Here is a 19,115-nt window from a genome sequence, read left to right on the forward strand (position 1 = left end):
TATTTAAGCTTCAACTTCCAAATCGCTTCTTTGTTGTGAGCATTTGAGTAATTCAATTTAATTTCTGAATCCTCTGGGGCCTTAACGTTAAAAGAGTCTTTAACATCAGGGAGCCATAACATTTTCTCTAGACTCTCACATGTCCCTTGAAATTCTGTCTGTTTTTAATTTCAGTTGACAATAACTACAACATTGATACATAGATTCAACTGTGGATGTAGAAGATGTTGCTGTAGGGGTTATATCTTCCATCTGGATGGAAGCAGAAGCCTGCACTTGAACATCAACCTTAGCAGGTACCCTGCTGTCATCCATGTACTCTAGAACCTGATAACTATTGGCACTAGTTATCATTAAGTCCTCCACACTTGCCATTTCTTCAGTGCTGAGATGAAAACCTGTGACCCCACCTTCGGGCAACTAGGCCAGATTCTTCCCTGGTATCTTCCTAGATTCTTCTAAATCGTCTGCCACTGTCTCGATTGCTGACCTCCTAGGGGCTATTGTTTCAGGCAAAACCTCAAGAAAAATCCTTAGTGAGGGGGTTATTTTTAACTTCTGTTGATAAGAACGATTATTTCTAGTCTCTAAGCCCCTGAAATGCCCCTGTGGATTAGCGCCTGTAGATATTGATGTGGGGGTCACAAACACAATCGCAACAAGAAGTTGTTACTCTAGCTCGCCTACCTCTGTTTTCTATTGTTGAGGTAACAGGCAACAATGTTTGTTTAACAATGCAGGAAAGGTCCTCATATAACTCTTTGGCTGTCCTTCTTAAGGAGTACCTGTTCCTCTTATCAGGCAACTTTAGAGCCCTACTTCAGCTCCTTATGGGCTTATCTTTGGTCCTTGACACCTCAAGAGAGCTCTGTGTCCTCATTCCAACTCTTAGAGTGTCACTCTTGCCTAAGGTCTCTGGCTGTAAGAGGTTGGTGAGTAAAAAATACTAGCATAGGATGAAGTGGCATACAGAGGAAAGGCATGGAATGGATTAGCACACAGTGTAGTGGTGTAGAGTGGAGTACCATATAGTGGAGTGGCGTAGAGTGGAGTGGTGTACAGTGGAGTAGCATACAGTGGAATAACATACAGTGGAATAGCATATAGTGGAGAGGCATAGAGTAGAGTTTTATACACTGCAGTGACGTAGAGCAGAATTTCATACAGTGGAGAGGTGTAGACTGGAATTGTGTACAGTAGAGTGGTGTGGAGAGGAGTGATGTAGAGTAGAGTAATGTACAGTGGAAGAGCATACAGTGGAATGGTAAAGAGTGGAGTGGAGTGGTGTAGAGTGGAATGGGGTAGAGTGTAACACCATACAGTGGAGTAACATAGAGTGGAGCAGCGTACGGAGGAGTGAGGTAGAGTGTAGCTGCATATAGTGGAATAACGCAGAGTGGAATGGCATAGAGTAGAACAGCATATAGTGGAGTGGCATACAGTGTAGTAGAATGGAGTGGAATAGCATAGAGTGTAGTGGTGTAGAGTGGAGTTGCGTACAGTAGAATAGTGTTGAGTGGAGTAGCGTAAAGTGCAGTAGCATATAGTGGAGTGTTGTAGACTTGAGTGGCGCAGCGTACAGTAGTGTTCAGTGGAGTAGAGTAAAGTGGAGAGGCATACAGTGAAGTTGCATTCAGTAGAATAGCATAAAGTGGAGTGGCATACAGTAGAATTGTGTATACAGGAATAGTATAGAGTGTAGTGGCATGGAGTGGCATAGAGTGGCACGCAGTAGAGTGGAGTACAGTGGAGTGTGGTACAGTGGAGTGTGGTAGAGTGCAGTGACATACAGTGGAATAGTATACAATGGAGTAGCGTACAGTGGAATGTCATAGAGTGGAGTGGTGTAGAGTGGAATAGCTTACAGTAGAGTGGCGTGCGTACAGTGGAGTGAGGTACAGTGTAGTGGCATACAGTGGAAAGGCGTAGAGTGGAGTGGTGCGGAGAGGCGCACAGTGGAATAGAGTACACTAGAGTGGGGTAGAGTGGAGTGGCACAGAGTGGAGAGGTGCACTGTGGAATAGTGTGGAGTGGCATTGACTGGAGTGTGTACAATGGAATGGTGAAGAGGGGAGTGAGGTACAGTATAGTGGCATACAGTGGAATGGCATACACTGGAGTTGTGAAGAGTGTAAAAGCATACAGTGGAGTGGTGTAGAGTGTAATAGCATACAGTGTTATGACATAGAGTGGAGTGGCTTGGAGTGGAGTGGCATAAAATGGAATAGCATACAGTGGACTGGTGTAGGGTGGCATAACGTTGAGTGCAGTGGCATAGGCTGGAGTGACTTAGAATGGAGTGCCATATAGTAGAATTGTGTAGAGTGGAGTGGCGTAGAGTGGAGTATCATTAAGTAGAATAGCGCAGGGTGGAATGTTATTCAGTGGAATAACGCAGAGTGTAGTATGAACATTGGAGTGTTGTAGAGTGGAGTGGCGTACACTGGAGGGGCACAGTGTGGACTGGCACAGTCTGAAATAGCTTAAAGTGTAGTGTTGTATTATAGAGTTGCCTACAGTGGAATAGCATAGAGTGGAGGGGTGTACAGTGGAGTAGCGTACACTGGAGTGTCATAGAATTGAGCTGCATAAAATGTAATAGTGTAGAGTGGAGTGGTGTAGAGTGGGAATTACACAAAAAAGAGAGGCAACAGGTATAAACAGTCATATAACAGACAGAAACGTTCTTAAATCTTCAGTCATACACAAAATTCTTCTTGAATGATTTCAGTTCTTGAAATGTGCGGCCAACGCGTTTTCCCTAAACAGGGCTTCATCGGGGCTGCAAATACAATATATGCGCATCAAGATACTGTACATACAGCACAATCTAAAATACAGTCACCAATGTGAACAAACAGATCTATTTAAAATAGCCTATGTGACACACAAATTCATGTGCACATGACATAGCCTCAAAACTCTTAACACCTGTGTAAAGACCAACAGGCATTCAGAAAATGTAAAACCTCATTATAGAATAGACTGAAGAACTCAAGAAGAAATAAGAGAAGAGCAGTGTGTTTTGAGAAAAAGTAGACAGGCGAACACACCCAAAAAGATTGTGGAATTACTTAAATGAAATCATCTAGTGGTGTAGAGTGGGGTAGTGTGGAGTGGCATAGAGTGGATTAGCGTAGAGTTGAGTGGCATATAATATAGTGACATAAAGTGGAGTAGAAACAGATTGAGTGTTAAAGTAGTCAAATGTATATAGGTGAAATGTGACAGACATATAGATTATGAGGTGTGAATGGTAATTTTTGGTAGTAGGTGTAAAAAGTGTAAGTGATATTAAAATTATAAGTGTTAAAAAACTAAATTATATATTCTGATGTGGTATACGACGGTAACTTTGTGGTGTACCAAGGGAGATGCTAATGAAAAAAGACACAATGTGATTGGGTAATAGCTGTCTTTACAAAAAGTAAATGACAGTTTTGTAGTTTTTAGTACACTTTTGCTGCATTTTGAGTTAGGGCCTTAGATATAGTAAAGCATTCGATTTTATTGTTGTTCCCTACCTATTACTACTATATTAAGGTGTTAATGGAGAAATGTATATATATTGTTACAAGAGTTTACTGTGAAGCACCCTTTTTTAAAGTAGCTTATGAATCTGTAGGTATTACCACTCAACGTGGATGGCACTGTGCTAATTGTAAGCTTAAAAACTTTGCTAGAAAAACAGACATTTGAGGTAAGCAGATTCAGAGTGCCGGTGGTGTTGAAGTGTGCTCCAATACAATCTGCTCTCCACCTAAACCTTGGGAACTACCTAGAGTTCACTGTTTACTTTTTTGCATAACTTATGTGGCACTCTAACAGTAAGGGCTCCTGGAGGGTGTGCTGCGGGGCAGTGGGGCGGTGCGGAGGAGGAGCACCGTGGGGGTAGTAAACTACAGAATAAGGCCGAACGGAGATAAGTAAACAAATAAATAAATAAAATGAATTTCGTTGCAACCGCTGCATCGCATTTGGCAATTCAGCGCGCACAATGACATTCATTTTATTTATTTATTTATTTGTTTACTTACCTCTGTTCGGCCGTATGCCGTAGTTTACTACTCCCCACGCTGCTCCTCTCCCTCTCCGCCCCATCGCCCCGCAGCACTCCCTCCAAGAGCTGCTACTGCACTCTAAGCCTGAAAGTGTATTGACATATGTGTGTGTGTGTGTGTGTGTGTGTGTGCGTGTGTGTGTGCACGGGCGTTGGATGCTTCTGGGTGCATACACTAAACAAAAACCTATTGACTTTGCTGGAGCTTGTTATTGTAGAAAAGAGATAAATAATGTGGAGGAAAATATATTATCTACCTGATATTTCAAATGTTTATGTTTACTGTTGTTAAGTTTAATTTAAATAATAAAAATCTTAAGTGTGTTTTCTTTGCATAACGATATATAGAATAAAAAAATAAAAAATAAAACAACAATTTTGTGCCTGCACAATATGCTTATTTGTGCCTACCTGTATAATTTGTAACGCTATTATGTGGTGGGCAGTACATTTGCACGTGTGCTGCTGTGCATGTTCTGTTTGCATATGTATTGAGCGCGAGAGTCAGGGAGTTCCCTCGGGAGCTGTAATGCAGCTCCTGGTTCTGCGGCTGCTGCTGCTGCACTTACTGCTAGTAAGAGGCTTGGCTGGCAGCATCCTGCGGATGGTAGCGCCACGCTGCAAAAACCGCCCTGGATTTACACACTTTATTAAAGTGGAAGGGGACAGGAAGCAGCCGAGGACGGCATCCAGCACATTTCTACTGCATCCTGACTGGGAATGAGACGGCGCTGCGATGTGCAAAATGTCGTTCAAGGTAAGCATGTTTGTTTTGCTTTTCAGCGCGTGCAGCCAATTGAATGAAAGGTACCATTCTTAGCAGTGTAGGTTAGAAGCACAGGCCTCCGTCTCGAGACAGCATGGGCTTTTAGTGAGCAGCAACCTAGCCTACTTTAGTTGTCAGGTTTTTTAGTGAACGGTCAGTTTGTATGCTATTCGGGTTATACGGGGTTCTTATTCAAAATATATTTTACATTCCAGAAATGATGGAGCGGTGGCTAGCATGCTATGATAGCACTTCCTGCATTAAGGGCAATAAATGAATCTGATCCCTTACAAAACTATACATCGTTTATACCTTTTCCCAAAACACCCGCAGGGTGAAAGCAGAGAACAATTGCTATTTGATGTTAGACTCAATATTATGTCATGTAATGTATGCACCTTCCTGATAAATGTTGATGTTGATCCCACTTTCCGGAACCCCCGAACCCCTTATTAGCTATCTTATTTATTGAATGTGCTTGTCGCATTTTAATAATCGTATTAGTGTAAGTTGACTCTAGCATGCATGGTCAGTCTTTTTTCAGTCTCTATTGAAATCTCTGCATTTAGAATCGGCATTGCAAACAGACTATCTTAAACCCTACTATATCAAAGCGTTCCCTAATGGGAGCTGCATTCACTGACAGTAACATAAAATGCTATCAATCATGGCTGGGGTCACAAAACATTTTTGACTGTTGCTATTAAGGTACTGTTTGCTCTAAACATCTTTAATTGCTGTATTATGAAAACAGGATTCTGGATGGAGTTGGTAATGTGTGACAAGAATGTTTGTGTATATTTGCTGTGCAGCAGTCTGTTGTGTTGGTGATGTGTTCATTTTTTTTGTGCTGCATTATTGCAATGTGAGTTTGATATACTGCCGTGTTTGTGTTGCATTCTCTTTTGACTGTTTTGCTGTCATGTGCCCTGTTATGGTTTAATTGTGGTGGTATGTTGTATGTTGCTCTGTGTATGCTGTTGTGTTTTATTCAGTTGTTTATTTTAGAAATGTCAACAAAAAGTGCTATGATTCCAGCAAAAGCAGCTTTTAAAGTTCCTGTGACAAGCAACCATTCACCATTTTCTAAGATGAGGAAATCGTGCTGCTTGTGCTCTTAAACCATTTAAGACACCAGTCAGCTCAAAGCTCTAGCTGCCCCAGAGCTCATTTTACGCAATACTGCCCCATATTAGTGTCTTACTGACACATCCTGAGGGAGTTTTTAATCCATCTTGTTTCTGCCTCTCAAGGAAAAAAGTAGATGTTCTGTTAGTGAGTTTATGTGATCCCTTAATATGGAAAAAGTCCACATCCCTCATGTCCTGTTAGTTGAAGGGGAGGAGACCTTATCATATTTAAGGTCTGTTCTAGAGTAGAATATTTTATAGAATATCATATAACAATGTAAAACATGCATAAAAATGTACGCACAGACACACACACACACACTGAGTCATCAGTAGCACTAGTGTTATAGATGAGTTCACAAAAAATGTTTTTTTTTAATCTTTAGCAGTGACTCGGTTGTGAAATCAGCATGAAGCATTTCTTGATGTATACATGCACCTAAATTCTACTTTGAAGGTTTTGAATGGATTGCTCAAATGGGGGCAAACCTTTGAGAAGTCCTCAAAATAGCATTTCACATTCAAACTCCCCAGGATAGAATGACACCAAACATGGACCTGAAATTCTAGATTAATCTATCTCGCAGTCTCTGTTTTCGTTTCATGTTGATCAGTCCAGTAGTGTTGCCCAGTGTGAGAAGGTGGATTATCAATTGGGGTGGATGGCTGTCCATCACAAGTAATTAGTCACTATCTTATTAGGTCCAATTAAAGTTTCAGAAATGTACACTTCGGTTCAAACCCTGCTAGAGAATGCACAGAGACTGGCTCAACTTAGAGAACATGTACAAAGCATTTAGAAGTGCCAAAACATTTATATATTTGAAAACACAGCACAATAAAAATCAAACTCCAATTTATAAAAGTAGAGAATGAGAATAATGAACACAATTACACCAAATTATAAAAATTCAATAAGGGTAACGAGACATGAATACTTGCAGATGTAAGTAAAAATGGCTCCTAAAAACATTATGTGCTAATAAATGTCAGCTGGTTGCAGTAGACCGGGGCCTAGGAATGACTTAAAGCTGACCTCGAAGAAGAACAGATCAGATACACAAACCAGTTTCAACCTAGTAGCGGGTTTTACCTTCGAACTAAGAGCCTCATTATGAGTCTGTTTCAATGCAATGGGGAAACCCAATCTACCCTTGTGGGCCTGGGCAAAATTAAATGGATGGGTAAGGGTGCCGACAAGGGATTTATTCAGAATACACAGTCATATAATTCCAAATACCTAATACAGTTTAAGCATTTATCAATTGCTTATTAGCGAATTACTTCTTAAATTTCATTTTTCAACAATCACAATTGAATACTTTGAGTCAAAAGATATGTAGACACGGGTGTATAAAGAAAAAATTATTTTATATTTTTCAAAGTAGTTGTATGGGTACTATACATATACATAAACAATGTAACAGAAGGAGATACAGTGTAATTCAATGGTCCTTCAATGTCACATTTATTTACACTTTTCTTTATATAGATGAATTTTAGAAAAAGTGTCTGAGGTCGACGTTTCGGTCTCTTATGTAGTCATCGATGAGACCATCTTCAGGACTATTAAGTATTGTAAAGATGACCCCTGAGATCAGTTGAGTTGATCTTAATCAATGATGTACACTGTTAATGGAGGATCACGATATATATGTTCTTTTAATCGGTATCTGTATTTCGCAGATGTCTAAAGGATCATCTCTATATAATGGTATGGCAAAGGCCGTGTTAGCACCGCAAGTCCTAAAAAAAGAGTATCGCTGCGGGGCGTCTCGGTTGTAATTAAACCTGATAATTAAGGCCTTATCGCGGAATTATTTATGCGATATATCAACGTCCTGATTGTGAAATTTGGATGTTTACAGGACAGGCAAATTATGAGTTAATCTAGTAGTACGAGGCGCATAGGTGTCCAAGTTGCAAAATTGAGAGCACCAATATTTCGCAACTTTCTTCAGCCCAGCAAGTTAAAGCCTTGGGCAAATCAGAGTCGCATGGTTAACTCGCTCCTCTGGAGGCCTTGAAGTTAAAACATTTTCTAAGTCCCCAGATTTTCAGAGGTGATAGGAGATGTATAGTTAGGCACAGCCAAGGGTACCAGTACTTCAGGAACAGCACTTCAGCACAGGCCACCAACAGAGTCCATGTCAGGTCCAATTGATACAGAGAAACGTCTCTTGCAACCTGTTATGGTCCTGTAGCTTACACAGGAAGCCAACCAACTCATCCTTGAAATCCACTTCCTTGCAAGTGGTATATACATCGGAGCAGATCTAGCCCTTCAGGTCTCCTCACATGTCTCAATCAACAGGAGAATTCCTTATTCTGTTCTTCCAAAGGTCCAGAGTGTTCAGAAGAACGAGCCATTGGATACCACATTTACCACAATTATGTCTGGCAGTAGCTTGTGGGTGGGGGTGACTCCTGGTCCCTCCCTCACCAATGGGGTGAAAGTTCCCTGAGTAAATGATACCCACCTTTGTAGCAGTTCCTATTTGCCCTACTGCAAACAATCCCACTGTGCCTCTCACTGTCCAGATCCAAGATTGAGAAATCCCTCTCCCTTTGTGCAGAGCCTTTGTGTCTGCCCAGGGATGTGGCCAGGGAAAAGAGCGATCCACTCTTCTATGATCACTCCAAACTAGTTTTGGGGGCATTCTTTACCTTCCCTCACACTGTGTTTGGTGCCTGCCTGAGTGGTAGGATAAAATGGGAGTATTCAGTTGGCCCCTTAGAAGTAACTGAAGTTCCTGGTTCACCCCAACTGGTCTTCCTGCCAGAGGAGCAAAAACACATTCCCACACCCAAGCCTTTGTCTGTGCTCTGGGGATAGTCTCCACATCTCATTAGTGGCTATTCACTACCTGGGCTACAGTTGGAGGGATAATGCAATTTAGCATATAGGACCTTCAGGCAAGAAAAAGGTAACTTTCTAAAAGTTACTTTTCCTTAATATTTCATAAAACCTTGACTTCACCATTGAGTTGGGATTTTAGTAAATATTGAAATTAGTTGTTTAAGCATGTCTCTAGCTGGTGCTCAGATATGAGCCTTAGAAAAGCACTGCTGTGGGTCCGCCAAAGCATCTCTTGCCAAACCAAGATTGAGCTCCTAATCTGGTGGGTTGTGTGCGAATGGCTTTTGAAGTCTTGCAGCGGGGCACTGGGGTGGCTACCCACTGAACGACCACCAAAGTCTTCATGAGGCCTTTAATGCGATTTCTTTATTTTTATCCATTGTATTTGTTATATTAGTTTTTTTGGTTTGCATAATCATAATACATTTCTTATAGTTATTCATGTAGTAATTCTTAAACTTGACATATGCAGTCTAGTTTATTTTTTGGGCTTCCTTGCTACCTTTAGCAGTATTGTGCTATATATAAAGCCCAAAGTCAATGAAAGACAATCATTACTGTTGTTATAAAAAATGAGAATAATATTTGTTTCCTTTTGGCCAATTATCATGTCCAAATAGTAGTTTGTGTAGCTCACTGCTAAGTCACTGTTTAATTGTTGCACAGGGGTACATAAGGAACATTGTTTTTGTTTGGCTTGTTCAGCACAGTTTTATTATGTGAGCCAGAGAGCAAACAAAGACAACCTATGTCGATTAAGATGTGTTCTGTTTGTTATGTATTTGCTTATCGGTTTCCATTACCATGTGACCATAAGTGGCTCTTTCAGTTGTTCATGTAGTATATCTGAAACTTTACATATTCAGTCTAGTCTATTTTTCGGGCTTCCTTGCTACTTTTAGTAATATTGTGCTACACAGCTACCACTAAGTGATTGACCCTTGTAACTTCATAACCACTTCATAACATCACTTGCAAGTGCAAAAAGAAACATCTACATAGTGTAATGTGCATTGCTGTGAAATTTCAATACAATTCGTTAAGCTGTTTTGTTGCTACATGAAATACAAATGTCTATGAAAAATGCATTAGAGTGCAACTGTGTTTTGGGACTGCCCTTTTGTCTTTGCAAGCCTTTGATCAAACGCCGCCAAACTTTCAATTGTTCACCAGTGTGACGGGTGCAATAAGTCTGCAAGTTTTGCAAAGATTTGTCAAACAGGCACAAAGTTATCAAGGGACAAAAATATGAGGAATTAGTATCTCTGGTAACCCAATTATAACTACAGAGTGGCTACATAGATATATAGATTGATAGAGATATGCATATTTGTGAAATTACATTATAATGATAACATTGAAAAAGAAACATGCTTCTTTATAACCAGTCTGTCTGTAGCATGTTCACAATTGCTACAAGTAAAATAAATCATTAGCAAAACAATTTACATTTCTTATTTCCTTTTAAATTATTTGTAATACATCAGATACAACTTTGCAGTCTATCCCACTTTAGTTGTTACCTTCAAAATTATAGCACCTCAGTTCATGTGCCATGATTCACAGTATCCTTAGCCCATTTTGTAAACTTGTAGAATTCACTAATAACAAATTTGGCTGTATTTATTTTTCACTTGCTTAATTCACTTGCCAGCTGTAACCAATACAGCACAGGCACAATACCCAACTTCCTACCAACAGCATTTAATTGCCACATTAATGAATTCATTATTCTTGAGTACAGTGTTTTGCCAGTGTTCCATCAACAAAATAAAATAGCTTACACTGATTGTACACACTGAGTAAGGCAATTAAAGGCAGTTTAAAAAAGCACCTCCTATTCTATATTTTATTGTGTATATCTTTTAATGTCATCTCTTAAAGCACAAACGTTGTGACCAGACCACTTTTCATATTACTCATGTTTGAGGGTACAGTTTACCTCTGCTAATACAGTCTCTTCAGCAAAGGGGCCTTAGTCGCATCTTCTATACTGTTGTAGGCCAATATGGTGATTCATTTTGAGATATTCATTCTAGGGCAACAGAGCAATAACCAGACCCTTTACTTTCCCAATGCTTGGTTTTTAAAGTGAATCTCAGCAACTGGATTTGAGGAGTTAAGTAGTGCACAGTTTGAATATATATCGTTTCCTGAAGTGGTATCCATATGTACTGTTGTATTTTATGGCCTCCTTTATGGCCTGGTCAGTTCATATATGTTTATTTATATTTATTGGTCAGAACGCACAAGGTTTGACCTGAATTTATCTTCAGTTTGACAAATGAATAATCGTAGGAATTATGTATATTTGTTCATCCTAACATCAGAGTAAAAATATATTAAATTGGTATTTGGACAAAATATTGAGTAAAAAATATCAAGATGCAGAAATATAGAGTTTTTATTATCGTGATCCACAAATATCACGATGCAGGAATATCGTGGACAAGAACATCGATTTTCTGAGGTAAGTACTATCAATGTCAAAAATATCTATGTTGTTAATATCATTTACAGAAATATCTATGTTGTAAATATCGATACTAAAAATATCTATGTTGGTAATATCATTTACAAAAATATTGTTGTAACTAATATTATTTGTTAATTATTTCTATGCATTTTTAGTATATGTTTTACTTGCATATGTTTTAAATTGTTTGTATAAATATTGTTAATGTTTTTTAATATAGTTTGTACATTTCTAGTTGTTTTTTAATTTATTTAATTGTTTATTGTAATTTTAAGTGTTGTAGTGGGCTATGGTTTTTGGAGGGGTATATGGTGGGAAGTAAATACATTATAATTAATTAATTAAGTTTTTAATTTTTCTTAATTATTCGATTGATAATTATGTAAATTGGGTAATTGATTTATTTTTTAAATTATATTTTAGGTGGGGCTTGTGGGATATGTAGGGATACAGGGTGGGATCTAAATTAATTGTAATTTAGTAATGTAAATTATTAATAATTATTCAATTGATAATTATGTATATTGTGTAATTAAGATATTTTTTACATTGTATCTCAGGTGTGGGTTGTTTTTAGGGGTAAAGGGTAGAAAGTTAATTAAGAAATATTTATTGATAATTATTACTTTAATATTAATTACTTAATTGATAATTATGTTCACTGTGAACTTATCATATTTGTTAAGTTATATTTTAGGTGTGTGTTTTTAGTTTGTAGAGGAATGGGGAAAGTTATTTAAGTAATCATAAATAAAAAAAATATTAATTTATTTAAAACTTTCTTTATTACTTAATGTGCTAATTGTGTCATACTTTTTGATTTCTTTTACATTTCAATTGCTGGCAGTTATATTTGTGGAAATATAGTGTGGTGTTTTATTTATATTAATAATATTTTTGTTAATTGATAATAATTATTCAAATTGAACTATTTATATTATTTTTTATTTTTGTTAAAATCAAAACATTTAATTTTTACATTTTGAATTTTATATTTTTGGGTATTTAATAGAGTTGTTAACATATGGTATTTGTTTGAAGTGGAGTACACTCTTTGTACTGTACCAGTGAATGTAGTGGTAATAGTAAATGTTACCCCTTTTGAGTCTAACACTTTCCATATTGTTGCACCACCTGGAGTGGGACTAGTAAATGTTACCCCTCCTGATTCCAACACTTTCCCTACTGTTGCACGAACAGGAGTGGGAAAAACAAATGTTATTCCTTCTGAGTCTAACGCTTACCTACTGTTGCATCAACTGGTGAGGGAATAGTAAATGTAAACCCTCCCTTTCCCTACTGTTGCACGATCAAGAGTGGGAATAACAAATGTTATCCGTCCTGAGTCCAACGCTTATCTACTGTTGATTCAACTGGTGTGGAAATAGTACATTTAACCCCTCCTGAGTCCAGCAATTTCCCTACTGTTGCACTGACTGGAGTGGGAATAGTAGATTCTACCCTTCCTGAGTCCAACACTTTCCCTACTGTTGCATACACTGGAGTGGGAATAGTAAATGTAACCTCTATTTCAATTGCTGGCTGTTATGTTGGTGGGAATATAGTGTGGTGTTTTAATTATATTAATAATATTTATGTTAATTGATAATAATTATTAGAATTGTAATATTTAAGTTAAGTTTTATATTTGTTAAAATTAAAACATTTATTTTTTATATTTAGAATTTTATAATTTGGGGTATTTAATAGAGTTCTTAACATATGCTATTTGTTTGAAGTGGAGTAAATTTTACTCATTTTGAGTCTAACGCTTTCCATACTGTTGCTTCCTGGAGTTGTAATAGTAAATTTTACACCTCCTGCATCCAACACTTTACTTACTGCCTCACTGACTGGCGTAGGAATAGTAAATGTAACCTCTTCTGAGTCCAAAGCTTTCCCTACTGATGCACACACTGGAGTGGGAATAGCAAATGTTACCCCTCCGGAGTCCAACACTTTCTCTACTGTTGCACACACTGGAGTGGGAATAGCACATTTTAGCCCTCCTGAGTCCAACGCTTCCCCCACTGTTCCACACAGTGGAGTGGGAATAATAAATATTACCCCTCCTGGGTCCAACGCTTACCTACTGTTGCATTGACTGGTTTGGGAATAGTACATTTAACCCCCCCTGAGTCCAACAATTTTCCTACCGTTGCACTGGCTGGAGTGGGAATAGTAAATTCTACCCTTCCTGAGTCCAAGGCTTTCCCTACTGTTGCACCGACTGGTGTGGGAATAGTTAATTTAACCTTTCCTGTGTCCAACGATTTCCCCACTTTTGCACACACTGAAGTGGGTATAGTAAATTCCACCCCTCTTGAGTCTTACGCTTTCCTTATTGTTGCACACACTGTAGTGGGAATAGTAAATTGTACCCCTCCTGAGTCCGATGCTTTCTCCACTGTTACACACAGTGGAGAGGGAATAGTAAATTTAACCCCTCCTGAGTCCAATGCTTTCCCTACTGTTGCACACACTGGAGTGGGATTAGTAAATGATACTCCTCCTGCGTCCAATGCTTTCTCACCTGTTGCACACAGTGGAGTGGGCATAGTAAATTTTACCTCTCTGCAGCCTACGCTTCCCTTACTGTTGCACCCACTAGAGTGGGAATAGAACCCTTTCGGTGTCCAATGCTTTCCCTGCTATTGCTCATACTGGAGTGTGAATAGTACATTTATTATTCTAGTTAAATATTTTTTTTAGTATTGTTTACATATTTAATATTATTATGTGTTTATGTATTTAATTTTATATTTGTAAAGATAGAAATGTATGTATTTGTGGCATATTGGTAGTAAAAAGTGTTTTTATATATTGTTTACTGTTTACGATAATTGCATTAGAAATATTTTGCATTTGTTTGCAGTTTATTTGTTACATTTATTAATTATATATATATCATATATATGTATATATATATATATATCTCATCAGTGATGTCATTTGAGATGTCATCAGTGATGGCATCAGTGATGTCACTGAACATGTCATGAATGATGTAATTTGTGACGTCATCAGCAGTGCATTGCGAGGGCGCGAGTTATAGTTAGCTGAACTAACTATAAAGGGGGAATTTCTCTGGTTTTGTACGAGTGAAATGTCAAACTAACTATAACGTCCCTGAAACCTGTGGTTTTGTCAGTGAATTTCTAAGGTTTTTTAAATGCTAATTTCTAACTATAACATGCCTGAAACCTATGGCTTTTTCAGTGAATTTCAAAGGTTTTTTAAATGCTAATTTCGAATTATAATGTTCATTAAAGCTATGGTTTTTTCAGTAATTTAGATTTTTTGGGGTGATATTTAGTAACTTTAATATCTAAAAAATAGTTTTTGTTCTTAAAATAATATAATGTCTTCTGTTTTCTTAAATATTAATATACATTTTTTGAGGGAGAAATCGTGTACCTATCTCGCTGGGTGTGCGAATTCAAACCGCAATATTGGTAAAGTCGTGAAGGATGTTCGTTTCAGCCAGCCCACTCCGCTTACGCTTACAGGAAGGGAACTACAACGCTACATGTCCCAGGTCTTCCATGTAGTGATCTGCTGATCACATGTCTAGTTGTCAGCATGCCACAACCACTCCCTCACAGCTGCTTTACACCCACACCACACCCATGCAGCACATGCGTCACAGGACATGTGACCCTGCCAATAAAAAGGGCCGGGCGCACGTGCTCGACGCCATTTCCACTCTCTATCTGGGTGTATCCGTGTGCTTATTATGTTGGTGGCAGCCGAGGCACTTTGACCAACACAGGCCACCCACAACATCGCGATGAGTTGAGGAGCACAGAGATGGTGGCAGCTGAAGCACTTTGCCGGACACTGGCCTCCTGCCACGTGACGATGACTTGAGGTGCACAGAGTTGGTGGCAGCCAAGGAATTTTGGCCAACACAGGCCTCCTGCCACGTGGCGATGACTTGAGCTGCACTGAGTTAGTGCCACCAGAGCTGAGCGGGTGTGCAGCCTGCGATGATGCGTGGTCTCGATACGCTATCCTGGAATTTAAGACCCAATTTGAATTGTGAGCTCGGCTGGACCGCGTGTACGCCAAAGGTAGATGGCTGTACAGACATGACTCCTTGGCGCGGTGCAGCAGGATGTGCTGGGGCCTGTGCTGCAGAATCCAGCGACGGCTGAGGAGGTTGCTCCGGCATGTGGTGGGCCATCTTGGAGACATGCCGGTGGCGGCAGGTGAGCATTGAGGTCTGGGTGCATAGGGTCGGACAGTCATCGCTGGGCGGCGGACTGGTCTGGGGACCAGGGCTGGGATGCTTGCAAAAGATGTAAGAATCATGCACATGCCTATGAAGTTTGCGACAACATAAGTGTACAGGCCCGGTGGTCCAGTTTTGTCTGCACATTGTTGGAATGCGTGTGGCTTCTGTTGCGGTGATTGGGCGCAGGGTCGGCAGGGGGCACAAGTAGCACATGTGTGCAGTCAGATGCCCCCAACACGTGCATGAAGGATGCTATGGCATGGTTCCCTTGCTTGGTCTCCAGTTGTTTCTGCGCAGTTTAGGTGAAGTGAACATGCATGTGTATCAAGCTGAAACGAACCCTGATGCTTACAGGTGTGATAAATCCTGCATAATGAGACTGTAACAGAAGTTTGTGTGGTTGTAAAGTTCCGTTTCTTTCCTTCGAAGGTTAGGACCACACAAACTTCTGTTACGGTCTTTTTGTGCAGGATTGATCATACCTGTAAGCATTCCGGTTTGTCCAAGTGCAATACATTGTACCATATTACGTTTGTGACCATATTAACGCTTGACCATTATCTTCATTTGTCCAACAGGTTTCTAAATACGGACTTTTGGGATTTCCAGGACAATCTACAGTTATTTCGATCCACAAGTTGATGTTCCCTGTTGGCAATGTCACTCGTTGTTTGATATTTTTGTGTTGTTAATTTATGTTTTTCTAATAAAGTACTGATTTTCCACTAGACTTCATGACCTGGCACACCCCCATTTCAGTGACTACAATCTTGGATCTGGAGCACAGAGGCATCAAGAAACAGCTGGGGTTGGGGTTGGTTGTGCAGGAATACTACAAATTGGGACGAGCGGGTGGTGCGGATGCAGGGGCCCTAAGTTGCTTTTGTAGACATGCATCCAAGACGTGTGAGGAAGATTAATAGGGCTGGCTGTAAGACTTCTTCGACTCTCGCAGTTGTTAGTTGGAAGATACCAGAGGCCAACAGGTGCAGCACAGCCAGCAGCTTTGTGTACGTAATGATGTTGATTGTCCGCTGTGTTGGTACCGTCAGCCTGTGGGCAATGTAGCAGTGTGCACCAATTAAGAATGGGGCGATAATTCTTTCGCCACTTTTGCTGCACTAAACTGCCGAAAACTCGGCGATAAGTCCCAACTGTTGGGTTATAGGGTGACTCTAAAACGAGCCCTGGTGTTTATTAGGACTTTGTTGTAGCTACATGTGAATCACAAGAAAAAAGATGAACAAAAAACGTGAAAAGTGGGCAGAGTACAAACACCCTGACCCCCTAGGCCTGCTCAGGGGATCCCACAAAAAGCCCCAGGGCCCAAAAATTATTACTTTTTTTTTAAAAAAGTGGCTGGGTGCACGAATCCGCACGAAAAAAATGATAGGGTGTATTCTCAAGAACTTATTGCTGAGCTATCGGGACTTTACTGCAGCAAAAGAATTATCATCCCATTCTCAACCTGGTGAAAACTGCAGATATAGCCAGTTTTCCAGCGATAGCTTCCTCAAAAAAACATTGCCACCAATGAGAGCGATAACTAACGCTAATGATATGCAGAATAGGCGTTGCAGTGCAAAAAAACCCATGAAAACACCACTTCCCGATATTTTCAACAACCAGCAAAATCTGCGATGCGATCCAAAAACAGGCGATAAGCCGCGTTAGCAGTAGGAATTTAACATCTGCCTTTTACTGATGTGAAGCAGGACGACTACCTACAGTATGAAAGGGAGCCCAGCCCAGAACCACATCGGAAGACCAACACATGTCATAGAGCTACTGACCAAGCAGCTCCTACACCCAAGAAGGCCACAACACCCACCGACCACCCCCAGGACCTCCCTCTCCGACCCCCCCCTACTACCACTGAGGCAGTGCAGAACAGTGGACCTTCCCAAAACGGCATGGCCCCTCACCCACACAATAGCTGAATGTTGGGAGACGTGGGAACCAAGTATGTGTGAAGGAGGCAAGTCCCCCATCAATAACAATGCACACAATGCCAATTGTAGCGGTAATGTGCTGGACAGACCTCACTATGCAGATCACAGACCTCTCCATGTGTACATATACTGCTGGTGCTTGTGCTGTTGTGGCCAGTGGACGCAACCATGTTACTTCAGGCAGTGGGGAAGATTTCGGTCATGTAGCTGTGTTTCCCCCTGCAAGCGGAACCGTAGTCGGCTGGTCCAACGTACGCCACTCCAGCGTAGGAGTGTGAATAAATAGGCCGGGGCTCTGGGCGTGGTTCACTTCTGGGAAGGCCAACGCATCTGCCAGAGCGGCGGCCCTCACCTTGCTACGAGGCCGCCGCTGTGACCGCCGGCCTACTCGACACAGGCCCCCTGCAAACCCAGCGGCACAGCACCGCAGAGTTATGTCTGTACAGACTACTGCCTTCGATGTACACTGCGGACAGCAGGGCTCACAATTCAGATCAAGTTGCAATTGCAGATGACGCAGTCCAGTAGGCAAGAGACATTGCTCCCAGTGCGGCCCGCCAGGACCACTCATCATTGCTGAATGCTTCAGGTGCCGCTAACTCAGTTCACCATAAGTCATCGCCATGTAGCCTTATTAAGGCAAAATTCATTAGGCAAAAGACATTGCTACCTGTGCGGCCCACTCGAACCACGCATCATCGCTGGCTGCGCACACGCTGAGTGCTTCAGGTACCCCTAACTCTGTGCAACTCAATGAACGCCACGTGGCTGTTGGCCCTTCCTGTCCGCTGCCTCGGGCCTACACTGCGGTTAGCAGGGCTGAAAATTGATATAGAGTCGCAATTGCAGATGACGCAGTCCAGTAAGCAACAGACATTGCCTCCAATGCGGCCTGCCCGGACCACGCATCATCACTGGCTGCACACACGCTGAGTGCTTCAGGTACCACTAACTCTGTGCAGCTCCAGTCAACACCATGTGGCTGTGGGCCCTTGCTGACCGCTGCCTCCGGCCTACACTGCGGTCATCAGGGCTCACAGTTAAAAGTGAGTCTTGATACATTAATTTCAGAGTCCAGTAGACAACTAACTATAACGTCCCTGAAACCTACATATTTCGACAATATATTCCAACATATTTCATCTTTTGTTCCATACGCCTACACTGCGGTCAGCAGGGCTCACAATTTGAATTCAGTCTTGATTTATTAATTGCAGAAAGAATTGTACTCTATGTCCTCGGATTTTGTCAAGACGAAGTGACAAAAAGCATTCCTCAATGTCTGTGCTGACTACTGCCTTCCATCTACACTGCGGACAGCAGGGCTCACAATTCAGATCGAGTCACTATTGCAGATGACGCAGTCCAGTAGGCAAAAGACATTGCTACCAGTGTGGCCCGCCCGGACCACGCATCATCGCAGGCTGCGCACACGCTAAATGCTTCGGTGCCACTAACTCAGTGCACCATAAGTCATTGCCACATAGCCTTATTAAGGCAGAATTCATTAGGCAAAAGACATTGCAACCAGTGCGGCCTGCCCGGACCACGCATCATCGCTGGCTGCGCACACCCTGAGTGCTTTAGTAACCCCTAACTCTGTGCAGCTCAAGTGAATGCCACATGGCTGTTGG

At 40.9% G+C, this 19,115-nt stretch overlaps 1 protein-coding gene across 3 annotated transcripts in view; it reads left to right on the forward strand.

Moving 5' to 3' along the window:
- The first annotated feature begins 4,589 nt into the window (after positions 1-4,589).
- The window catches only part of ANKRD29 (ankyrin repeat domain 29), a 447,476-nt gene continuing 432,950 nt past the window's right edge, over positions 4,590-19,115 (forward strand). For all 3 annotated transcript variants that reach the window (XR_014961577.1, XM_085605755.1, XM_085605754.1), the window contains exon 1: positions 4,590-4,817. Coding sequence is in view for 1 of the 3 variants with exons in the window: in XM_085605754.1 (XP_085461880.1) it covers positions 4,797-4,817 (21 nt within the window). In the remaining 2 variants the exon portion in view is untranslated. The remainder of the gene's footprint in view (positions 4,818-19,115) is intronic.

This window comes from Triturus cristatus, chromosome 5_1 (genome assembly GCF_964204655.1).
Source record: "Triturus cristatus chromosome 5_1, aTriCri1.1, whole genome shotgun sequence".
Taxonomy (NCBI): Eukaryota; Metazoa; Chordata; class Amphibia; order Caudata; family Salamandridae; genus Triturus; species Triturus cristatus.